At 41.5% G+C, this 12,480-nt stretch overlaps 1 protein-coding gene across 38 annotated transcripts in view; it reads right to left on the bottom strand.

Annotated features, from left to right (window-relative positions):
- AKNAD1 (AKNA domain containing 1) overlaps positions 1-12,480 on the bottom strand; it is a 54,466-nt gene that overhangs the window by 20,104 nt on the left and 21,882 nt on the right. For 16 of the 38 annotated variants that reach the window (XR_014844601.1, XR_014844600.1, XR_014844595.1 and 13 more), the window contains 4 exons: positions 11,637-11,676; positions 11,151-11,296; positions 10,992-11,054; positions 7,601-7,734 (listed from right to left, as the gene is read on the bottom strand). Coding sequence is in view for 19 of the 38 variants with exons in the window: in XM_085023783.1 (XP_084879909.1) it covers positions 7,601-7,734; positions 10,992-11,054; positions 11,151-11,296; positions 11,637-11,676 (383 nt within the window). In the remaining 19 variants the exon portion in view is untranslated. Of the gene's footprint in view, positions 1-3,384; positions 3,457-7,600; positions 7,735-10,249; positions 11,297-11,636; positions 11,677-12,480 lie in introns of all 38 variants that reach the window. The other 22 variants (XR_014844598.1, XR_014844594.1, XR_014844597.1 and 19 more) reach the window with 4 other exon arrangements.

Below are 12,480 nucleotides of genomic sequence, written 5' to 3'. Positions count from 1 at the left end.
GGATTCCGCATTGCTATGGCTGTGGCGTAGGCTGGCAGCTCTAGCTCCACTTCGACTCCTAGCCTGGGAACCTCCATGTGCCCAGGTGCAGCCCTAAATAGACAAAAAAAAAAAAAAAAAAAATTTATACTTTCCTGCTAAGATCAGGAGCAAGACAAGGATGTTCCTTTTCATCATACCTATTCAACTTTGCAAAGTCCTAGCTAACACAATAAGATAAAAAGGTATACACATTGGAAAGGAAGAAATAAAACTGTCTACAGATAACATGACCAACTTTGAATCAAAAATCTAAAAAAATCAGCCAAAAAACTCCTGGAGTTAATAAGTAATTACAGTAAGGTTACAGGGTACAAGATTAATATATGAAAGTCAATCATTTTCTTATACTCCTTTAACAAGCAGAATTTGAAGTTAAAAATAGAGTACCGTTTACATTAAGATCCAAAAAATTTAAATACTTAGATCTAAATCTAAGAAAATATGCACAAGATCTATATGAAGAAAAGTACAAAACTCTGAAGAGTAAACTCAAAGAACTAAAGAAATGGAGAGCTAGCCCATGTTCATGTGTAGGAAGTCTCAACACTGTCAAGATGTCTGTTCTTCCCAATTTGATCTATGGATGCAATGCAATCCCAGTCAAAATTCCAGAAAGTTCTTTCGTGGATATTCACAAACTGATTCTAAAGTTTATATGGAGAGAAAAAAAGACCCAGAATAGCCAACAAAATATTGAAGGATAAGAACGAAGTTGGAGGATTGACACTACCCAACTTCAAGACTTACTATAAAGCTGCCATAATTGAGGCAGTGTGGTATTGATGAAAGACAAAAACTAGAACATGAGACAGAATAGAGAGCTCAGGAATAGACCCACATAAATATAGTCAACTGATGACGAAGGTGCAAAGGCAGATACAATGGGGCAAAGATAATCTTTTCAACAAATGGTGGTGGAATAACTGGAAATCCACATGGAAAAAAATGAATCGAGAGACAGACCTTATGCTGTCCATGAAAATCAACTCAGAATGGCTTATAGACTGGGCATAGTAGGATCTTGTTTAAGTATAGAGTGAGTTGAGAAATTTTCCCTTTTCTTTTTATGTTCTGGAAGATTTACTTAAAAGTCTTGTTTGAGCTCACCCATAATCCCGCTTGGATTTGATGCCTTTTGAGGGGTTGATTTTTTGGAATATTTTCTGTTCTTCCCTATTTGTTAGTCTTTTCAGGTCCCCTACCTCTTTTGGGGCAGATTTTAATAATTTATATTTTCCTAGAGACTTGTCCATTTCATCTAGATTTTAACGTGTGTTGATATGAAGTTGTTCAATCCCATTTAATTTGAAGTGTTTCCTCTGGCATTTTTCCTTTCTTATTCTTTTTTTCTTTTTTCGTCTTTTTGCCATTTCTTGGGCCTCTCCTGTGGCATATGGAGGTTCCCCAGGTAGGGGTCAAATTGGAGCTGTAGCCACCAGCCTACACCACAGCCATAGCAACGTGGGATCTGAGCCACGTTTGCAACCTACACCACAGCTCACGGCAACGCCAGATCCCTAACCCACTGAGCAAGGCCAGGGATTGAACCTGCGACCTCATGGTTCCTAGTCAGATTCGTTAACCACTGTGCCACGACGGGAACTCCTTTCTTATTCTTAATGTTATTTATGCTTCTCAGACTTTATAATGGTTTATTTTATAAATATTGTCAAAGAAAGTATTTTATTGATCAAATTCTTTTAAATTTCATTTATTTCTCCTTCCTCTTATGAATCTTTTCCTTTTGGGGATTTATATTATTGTTCTTTTTTTCTTTCCTGTTTCAAATTCTTAGTTTATTGATTTTGAACTCCCCCCATAAATGCATTTTAAGACGACTATAAATTTTCTGCAGAGTACTGCTTTAGCTATGTTACATTTGTTCTCACATGTTGTTTTCTCATTTATTATTGACTTGTAGATTATTTCTAATCTCCATTTTTATTTCCTCTCTCATGCAAGAATTTAGATGAGTATTAAAGTTTTCCCATTAGATTTTTTGCTAGCTTTTTGTAATTAATCTCCAGTTATCAGAGAATGTGAATGGCATAATTTTTTTGGCCACACCCACAGCACGTGGAATTTCCTGGGCCAGGGATCAAATCCGTGCCACAGCTATAACCAGAGCCACAGCAGTAACAATGCCAGATCTTTATCCTACTGAACTATAAGGGAACTCCAATATATATATATTTTTCTTTTTATGGCTGTACCTGCAGAGTATGGAAGTTTCCTAGCGAGGGGTCTAATCAGAGCTACAGCTGCAGGCCTACACCACAGCCACAACACCACCCCATCCAAGCTGCATCTGTGACCTGCTATGTGGCTTGTGGCAACACTGGATTCTTAACCCACTGAGCAAGGCCAGGGCTCGAACTCCCATCCTCATGGTTACTAGGTCAGGTCATCAACCTTCTGAGCCACAATGGGAGCTCCCAATAATTTTTCAATACCTTTTTTAGAGCAGTTTTAGCCTCTCAGCAAAACTAAGCAGAAGATACAGAGATTTCCCTTATATCCCCTGCCTCCATACATGCATAGCCTCTCCCATTATCAACATCCCCACCAGCATGGTGACTTTGCTACAATTGATGAATCTACGTTAACACACAGTAATCACCCAACCTGTATAGTTTACTTTGGGAGACACTCTTGGTATTGTTCATTCTATAGATTTGAACAAATGTATAATGACATGTATCCATTTTATGATGTCATACCCAGTATTTTTACTGTACTGAAAGTCCTTCGTACTCTACCTGTTCAACCCTCCCCTCACCCCAAACCCTAGCACCCTCTGATCTTTTTATTGTTGCCATAGTTTTGCCTTTTCCAGAATGTCACATAATTATGCAATATGTAGCCTTTTCAGATTGGCATCTTTCTTAGTAATATGTATTTAAGTTTCCTCCACATCTTTTCATGACCTGATAGCTCATTTTTTTTTAACACAAATAATATCCATTGTCTGGATATACCACAGTTGATTTATCAATTCATTTACTGAAGGGTATCTTGGTTGTTTCCAAGTTTTGACAGTTCTGAATATAGCTGCTTGAAACATCCGTGTGCATGTTTTTGTGTGGGTATAAGTTTTCAACACCTTCAGGTAAATACAAGGAGCATGATTGCTGGGATTGTATGGTAAGAGCATGTTTAGTTTTGAAAGACACCACCAAACTGTCTTCCAAAGTGGCTGTAGCACTTTGCATTCTCATCAGAGTAAAGACGCTTTCCTATTGCTGTACATCTTTGCTAGCATTTGGTGTTTTTAGCATTCCAGATTTGGGGCATTCTAATAGTATGTAGTGGTATCTCATTGTTGTTTCAATTTGCATTTACCTGATGATGTATGATGTGGAGCATCTTTTCATATGCTTATTTTCCATCTGTATATTTTCTTCGGGGAGGTAGCTGTTAAAATATTTAGCACATTTTTAAATTGGGTTGTTTGTTTTCTTACTGTTGAGTTTTAAGAATTCTTTGTATATTTTGGATAGCGGTCTTTTAGCAGAAGTGTGTTTTGCCAGTATTTTCTCCCAGTGTCTTGTCTTATTCTCTTTATATTGTCTTTCACAGAGTAGAAGTTTTTACCTTGCATGAAATCTAGCTTACCAATTCCTTCTTTCATGGGTGGTGTCTTTGGAGCTAGAGCTCAAAAAACATCACCAAAACCAAAGTCACCTGTATTTTCTCTTCTGTTACCTTCTAGGGGTTTTATAGTTTTTCCCCACAAAAGGCACCAAATCCAAGTAGGATTATGTGTGAGTTCAACAAAGACTCTAAGTAACTCTTCTGGAACCTCAAATGAAAAGGGAAAATTCCCCAACTCATTCTATAGATAAACATTAGGATATTTATTAATATATTTCATTCTATTAATAGATTAAAGGAGATTAAATAGATTTTTGAATCCCATTTGATTGAACTTTTTCCTAAATTAAAAAATCTAATCCTAGTAAGCCAGGAATAGAAGTTTTCTTGATAAAGCTGATCTACTTGAACCTGCATAGTAATGATGGTACTTGGAAGAGTTCCTATAACCATTAGGAACATGACAGGAATGATTGCTTTCACTAGTACTATTCAATATTGTTTTGGAAAACCTAGCCAATGAACTAAAGCAATAAAAAGAATGTGATATCTAAGAGTCAGAGGGAAGAAAAGATATAAAGTACAAATATTTAGGGGGGAAGGGGAAGTTGAAGGGACCTGTCATTATTTTCAGATTCTATGATTCTCATACATAAAAATTAAGACAATCAACTGGAAGTCAACAAAACACTAAAAACAGAATTGTGTAAGGTAGCCTTGCACAAGTTAAACATGTAATTCTATTTCCTGTATATGCATCAGGGAAAACATCTATTAATAATGCACAGGAGTCCCGCCGTGGCTCAGTGGTTAAGGAACCCGGCTAGTATCTATGAGGGTGCAGGTTGGATCCCTGGCCTCACTCAGTGGGTCAGGGATCCGGCATTGCCCTGAGCTGTAGGTCACAGATGTGGCTTGGAACCCGCATTGCTGTGGTTGTGATGTAGGCTGGCAGCTACAGCTCTGATTCGACCCCTAGCCTGGGAACCTCCATATGCCGCAGGTGTGGCCCTAAAAAAGACAAAAAGAAAAAAGGAAAAAAATTATAGAAAAAGCTGAGAACAAATTTAACAAAACATGCAAATTCTACATGAAGAAAACATTCTGGGGACATTTTCATAGGAATAGGGTGGAATACTCAGTGCCCAAGATCTTAACTCTTCCCAAACTAATCTGTAAATTCAACACAATCCTAAACAAAATTCCAATGGAATTCTATTTTGAAAATTTGGTGAGCTAATTGTAAAGCTTATTAGTAAGAAGCGGAGGTAAGAATAGCTAAAGAAAGTATAAAGAAGAAGAAACATTTAAAAATATATGCTGGAGTTGACTGGGCTCAGTGGGTTAAGAACCCAACTAGGATCCATGAGGATGCAGGTTCGATCCCTGGCCTCGCTCAGTGGGTTAAGGATCCAGCATTGCCATAAGCTGCAGCATAGGTTGCAAACGTGGCTTGGATCTGGCTTTGCTGGGGCTGTGGTGTAGACTGGCAGCTGCAGCTCCGATTCAACCCCTAGCCTGGGAAATTTCAAATGCCACACATGTGGCCATGGAAAGAGAAAAAGAAAAATATACACTAACCTAGAGTAACTTAGAACTATGTGGTTAATGTAGCAATGGAAGCATAGATCGATGGGGAGAATAAAACCAATCCTACATACACAGGGGGCTTGTATATGATGAAAGCGGCTTTTGAGTCAGAGGAGAGACACTGCCCTATTCAGTGAATGGTGGGACAAAGATCTAAACAAAACTGGAGAAAATGTAGGAAAATACATTCTAATGTAGGAACCAGAAGAGAATTCAACAGGAGAGATTGAAATTTTAAAGGAGGTAGAATGACAGAGCTAGGTCTCAAGGTAACAGAAAGAGACGGGCTCGAGGATCAAGGCTGGAGAGGCTGGAAGGCGAGTGAAGGAAGAAAGAGGAGGTGAAACCATGCAGATACAGAGGTGGAGAAAAGACATTTTTGAGGGGCTCTGTGATCTGTAAAATAGAAGGCAAGATTTTATGCCAACAGTATCAGGGAGAAGGTCTGGCTGGAGGTAGAACTCCATTTCTTGATTCCTTGGCCTCTGGTGTTAGTGTGGGAAGGAATCCAATGACCATGGGACCACATTCTGACAATCAAGATGCATGAAATCCAAACAAATACTTTTGAATATTACCTTCAGAGACAATAATAAGATTTAATAAGAGCACAAGAGCTGGCTTAAGCCGTTAGTCAATTAATTTGCAGAATTCTTTCCCTTCCCGGAAGCCAACAACAATGGCCTTTAGACTCTTCATTTAGAAGCTTCTCGACACACCAAGACCTCAAGGGTTGTGCTGGGTTCTGCTCATTGCCCCATTTAGCCCATTTGAGGAGAAGAAGGGCTGAGCACCCTTTGCTGGCTCTGAGGGGAGTTTGGGGAGAGGCCGAGGCCTTCGCTGGCCCCAGTGTTGAAAGCCTCTCCTGTATGTGGAATATAATTGCAGCTGAAACTCCTTTATTTATATTGGGGCCAGGCACGGTGTGGGTGTAACTAGGCTATAAATACAGGATTGCATGACTCTGGTCTTCGTGTGCACAGAGGCCTGTCTGTAGAATGACTGCCAGAACAAGTGGGATTTCTTGGAAAAATGAATATCCTTACTCTAATAGTTTTTAAACAAATAGTGAAAGCATGTGGAGAGATTTTTTTTTTTCCCAAGACAAAAAAAAACTTTGGGTGGAAAAAAATCAACATTAAAACCACATCCTTCACATCCTTGCTGTCTAATTACTCAGCACTGAAATAACAATAGACAGAGGTTTCATTCATTTTGAAGAAAGAAAATTGTGCTTTGGGGAAAATAGCTCAGGACACTCAGGCCAAAATATAAACCATTAAAATATTTGGGCATCAAGAATGAATTCGTGTTAAAGTGCTATGAATAGAAGGAGCTGAATGTACAAATATTAAGTCTACTGAAAGGGTTCTTTATTTTTTATTTTTGCTTTTTTTTTTTTTTTCTCTTTCTGAGGGCCGCACTAGCAACATATATAAGTTCCCAGGCCAGGGGTCAAATCGGAGCTACAGCTGCCGGCCTACACCACAGCCACAGCAATGTAGGATCCGAGCTTTGTCTGCGACCTACACCACAGTTTATGGCAATGCCGGATCCTGAACCCACTCAGTGAGGCCAGGGATCAAACCCTCATCCTTGTGGCTACTAGTCAGGTTCGTTTCCTCTGTACCACAGCGGGAACTCCTAAGTGAGTTCTTTAATTTCATACCAGGAAATTATATGGAAACTATCCCAGCCTTGAGTCCCAGACCACATCTTAAAATGATTTGGATTGGAGAGAGACCAGCACTGTGCCATCCAAGCGGCCAGTTAGAATCTTCAATATGAACGTGCTCCCAAGTTCCTTGCCAATTAACTCAGCAATCATTTGGCTTCAAGCTTTAACATTTTGCCTTTATCAGGATTTGTGGGTCCCTCACCCCACCATTAACCAATCCAATGATCCTTTCCTGCCTGCTGCCCCTTTGGAATTGTCTGTGGATGGAGAAAAAAGGACAGAAGAGAAGAACTAGGAAGGGCAAATGAAGGCAGGAGTGGACAGGACAGGAGGAGCCTGGAGAGGGGAAGCCCTCTGGGGTTAGCCTGTCAGCCTTTCTAGGGTTTTCTTGTGCTCCCCTGAGTCTCAGAACCAATTATAATGACATCCAACAAAATACAAGATGGTGGCACACTGTCTCTTCTTCAGGAAACAATTGTTCATTTTGGGCACTCCATCTGGGTCACTGCCCAGCACAGAACCTTATGCTTAGGAGGAATTCCTTACTCCTGGTTGCATGGGGTGGCACTTCTGCAGTGGTGGCACAGTTTTTTTATGACCTGAGACCAGTGGCTCTCCCAGCACCAAGCCGGCGTCAGACTCTCCTCTGAAGGAGGTCACCTCTGACCCTTCCACCTCACACGGTTTAAGCCTGACCTTTCTGGATCAAAGTCATCGACAGCTGGGGATTCAGGCCGGTGGACTTGCCCCTGCAAAGTCAGATGCTTCTCCTTGTTGGCCAGAAACTCCTGCTCCAGTGCTTCAAGATGTCCCTGCAGTTTCTCCAGGACCTGTAGCAGTGAAATCACTGGAATCATTCACATGGAAGCCTGTGTGTGCAGTTGTTATTCTCCAAAACACAAGGAGAGTGTACCCTACAGTAATATCAAAATGAAGCCATCATCCTTACCTTGGCAATTGTTTTGTTTCAGAGCCTGACATCTCAAATACAGAACAGCTAAGAACCATCTCAACATTGATGATGCCTACATGGCACATCACAGTTAACTTCTGGTTTCTCTCCTAGAGCCCACTTAGGGGCCTCTTAACTTCATTAATGGGGCACTAATAATCCTACATATTTGCAGGGTGATTTTTACCTTATAAAGCATGTTCCCATGTATTATCTTCTTTAGCCCACACATCAATGTTGTAAATGCGGCAATGTAGATTTTATTGTCCCAGTTTTATAGAGGAGGAAACTGGAGCTCTAAAAAAGTGTGTCAGAAGCTACATAGATCTTTAAAAAGAGCTGAAGTTAGAGGGCCTGGAGTTGAATCTATGGCACTTGGAGGGTGCGATGGGGAAGGAATATCAGGACATTTAGCCAAAAGCTTTGAATGGGTCTCCCAGATGGAGCCTCATGCAGATGAACGTTTCAACTGTACAGGTCAGGGTCTTGTCTTGATATATATGGAAGCTGCAACCCCACAGCCCTAATTGCTGAACACTCCCTGAGCACTGCCCATGTTTGGTCCTGGGCCAAAAGTGCGAGGATACAAAAGTTCTATCAAGCCCCTGGTCTCAGGAATTTCACTCCAGTTGGGAAAAGAGACCATGCAGCAGAACACTTTGCCATGGCTCAAGGAAGAAGCCAGACTTAAGCCAGGCTTAAAGATGCTCACGAGGGCTTGGACCAGACAGTATCCATGCAAATGGAGAGGAAAAGATGAATTGGAGAGATGTTGCCAAGGGCAAGAATATCACATTATGGGGTTCTAGGATCAGACACACAGGGTTCAAGTTCAGACTCTCACCTACTAATTGTATGATTTTATACATTCATCTGATGTAATAGCTCTCATGTTGTGAAAGTTAGATGAGATAATGCACAGTGCCAGGATCATAGTACGTACTCAGTAGGTGGTAACTATCATCATTACTGTTATTCTTACTGTTATTAAAAATAATTAAACATATGTAGAAGCATATTGGCTATAGGGTTATAAGGAATGGTAAGTTTGGTAAGTGGTTTCCACTCCCCCCCCCCAGATCCACCCCAGCCAGGTGGCTGGCCTTCAGGGGACTCTATCACAGTTTCCCCTAGCCCTGGCTTTGGTTGGTTTCAACTGATAGAAGAGAACAGCAGCAGAGAGGAACCGAAGCCTAGGATGAGGTAAGGGTCTTTATTTCCCTGATTTCCTCCTGCTTGTTTCATCATGGATTGGCTGTGTCACTACCAAAAGCTGCAGAACGTGTCAGCTACTCCTACAGCTGCCCCTGGTGGCTGTGCCCCATGATTTTATCCTTGGGATCCTTCACTGCTTACTCTCACATTTGCCTGAGAAATCTCCTATACCCTACAGCTTCCACCTACAGCTATAGTCAAATGTACATTTCTCACCCAAACAACTCAAGGTTCAGATCCACTGCTCTGAACTGAATTGTCTACTGGACCTCTCCAACTGGATGTCCTACAAGCCCCTCAAAATGTCCCAGACCGAACTTGACATCTTGCCTCCCACACCGGTTCTGAACTGGATCCTCCACTTTGATTCCTGACCTTTGGTTACCCGAGCTACAACTCTGGAATGCATCCAAGCCTCCTCTCTTCCTTTATTTACCCTGTTCGATCTGCTGTCACTTCCTTAAACTCTTGGATTTATCCCCCACCTCCATCCTCATGGGCAGCCTTAGTTTAGGACTCCATAATCTCCATAACTTGTTACCTGGAGGCTTTCTAGCCAATCTCTGTCCCTACAGTCTTGCCCCCACTGTGCTCGCCCATTCTCAGCTTTAAATCCTGCAGTGCTGCCCCAACACTCCACCTCCGGAAGAAATTAATCTAATCTCCTTTGTGTGGTGTAAAGGATTTTCATGACGTAGTCCTTATCTACCTCTCCGGGCTCCTCCCTTCTCCCCCGAGCTCCATCTGGTCAATTACAGGGTCATATAGTTCCTCGAACTCTCACACTTTCTTGCCCCTGTGCCATGGCACCTGCTGGTTCCTTTTCCTGGCGCGCCTTTGCGCCTACTCTGCCAAGCTCACCTGTATTCTTCCTACAATGCCCAGCTCAGAGGTCACTTCCAGGAAGGCTTCCCAAGGGCCCTCTAACTGGCAAGGGTGAGCTCTTCAGCGCTGCGTTTAGCATCACGTGTAACCTTCCTTAAGCTGCATGTTACTTATCTATTTACTGGTCTCTTGTTCCTAGGAGACTATAAGCTGCTTGGAAAAGAAATTGTTTCCTCATCTTTAAATTCCTAGTGGCTGATACAGTGTCTGAGTCATAGGAATTACCCCATAAGTGTTATTGAATGAATGTCTGAGTTATGTAATTAATATGATGAAAGAAGAACGAATTGTACCTCTTAACATGTAAGTCCTCCTAGTTTTGGTCTGTGCTGTCCGGTTTCTGAAGCATAGCCTCCCCTGAGCTGTGCTCATGTCCTTTATGTCAGGGCTTCTGGCCACCTGTCTTCCTGCTGACCCCGTGGCCCAAACTAATCTTCAACTTCACATATCCCTGTTCTGCTTCGACTTTTTGCCTCACCGCTTCACCCCTACTTCCCACAACCCTGGCACTGATGAACAAGGCTGTGGTTACAACCTAAATCCAGTGATTTCATTAAATGCAACAACAGGCAAAGATGTGAAAGTCAAAGAGTTTGATCTGAAAAGCTTATCTTCAAAATTGATTTTAAGTTTTCGAAGTTTTATATATTGAGTTTCTAGATGCTCGCAATTCTTATAGCCTCTATCCCTCAGGACCCTCAAATCTGGATGTGCTTGCCCTCTATATCAGCTGACATGTTATTCTCTTGAACTTGACCATGGTCCCAGATTTATTGTGGGATGAGTGGTGAAGAATAACAGCCTTAAGCAGTAGATCTCCTGGGAAGAAGATAGGACTAAATACGTGTAGAAATAGAATCCTAAGCTCTTTTAGTTTCCGTAACACAAAGATAGTTTAATCTTCAGCAAAGCATTTCTTACCAAAGCATTTCCACTCCTACCAGTGTAGAGAAAACATGATGCTTTAAGGCCATTTGTGTTTTCCCATATCAAATTCCCTAGTAAAGATTTTTAAAACTGGACAAAATCCATTACCACTCTCTTGTCTTGCAAATGATAGGGAGAGTCCTGTGCTATGCTTTTGGAAAATTCTTTTACCTGCAGTGAAAAAATAAAAAGCAATATTCCATTAATGGCATGATGTCTTATGGTTGAACTTGGTTCTATTTTTCAAAATAAGCTTTAAAGTGTTACTTTGGTCTTCAGTTGATCAGTCTGTTCTTTTAACTTCTGACACATCTGTTTCCCTTGGGCTATCTTTTGAAATATGCAAGAACTTGAGGAAGGGTTTTTCTGAGAAGTTGATGGCGACTTAGACAGACTTGTCTCAGATTTTATTCCTATATAAGAAAGAATAAATTTGGGCTACCATTCATGTCAACCTCATTAGTTTTATTCAGTACTGAAAAGAGAAGTCTGTGGCAATCACCACTGTTTGCTATCAGTACTTTTTTTCAAAATGTATACCTTTTCCAAAAAGATATATGTATATATATTAAATATATACATATGTATTTTTTTCCTTGTAATGAGTTTATTGCAGGAGCAGAGGGCCTCACGCATGCGCAAGCTGCTTATCCTGTCCCGACCCCACCCACAACCCGGGCACCCGCTGCCTGACGCTGGCACGGGCCCTCAAGCCCTTGCCCTCAAATGAAAGAGGTTTAAAGATGCTAGTACCTGTGAGATGTTCTTGGTAGATGTGTCTTGTGGGCGCCATCTGCACAATTAAAGGGTAAGAAAACATTACTGTGAATCACAATCAAGATCGCCATTTTTCAGGATGACCTGACGTCTTCTGGTTATCATGGAGGCAACCCAGTGTTGTGTCAAGAGCTGGAGCTTGATGCCAACATTGAGGTCCCCTCTGACACTTGTCTGCTGGGTGACCCAAAGCAATTTCTTCATCACTGTAAACCTCAAATTCCTCAGCAGTAAAATGGTAATAGTAAGAGAACCTGCCTCATAGTGTTGTGAAGAGAATTAAATGTGACCCTAATATCTGGTGTGTGGTAAGCAGACATCTTAGCTGTGGCTACTATCTTGTTTGCTACTATTATGGGGGGTACTCACACATCCTTCCTACACCTGGACCATAAGCTCCAGGAGGGCAGGGGCTATTGTTGGTCTCCTCACCAGCTCTGTGCTGGTCTTTAACACCAAAGCCACACTCCAGAAAATAATAACAGCGTGCATTAAGTCCCCAAATGTGTCAAGATAGTGACTCTTCACACAGGGTATGCCCTTTTCTACTCACCACAGGCTGACTGGACAAGAGTTCAAACTCTAGAGTAAGACGCCTACCTGAAGGGTCTCCCTATTGTTCCCAATACACGTGGCTCACAAACACGCTGGTGCCAGAGAGCTACTGTAGTGGTCAAACTAGACTGTGGTGATCATGAAAATCTCAGTTATATGATGGATTTGGAACCTAGAGAGTCTAGTTCTCCAACCTAAATGGACAGGACCAAAGAAAATGAGATACCCAACTTAAGACTCCTATTGCCAGACGGACGAACTGGCT

This window comes from Sus scrofa, chromosome 4 (genome assembly GCF_054392235.1).
Source record: "Sus scrofa isolate SSC_HxYL_T2T_F1_AM1 chromosome 4, Sscrofa_HxYL_maternal_Yorkshire_Landrace_v2.0, whole genome shotgun sequence".
Classification (NCBI taxonomy): Eukaryota; Metazoa; Chordata; class Mammalia; order Artiodactyla; family Suidae; genus Sus; species Sus scrofa.
Note: the sequence above shows the minus strand (reverse complement) of the source record. Positions and strands in the feature narration are given on the sequence as shown.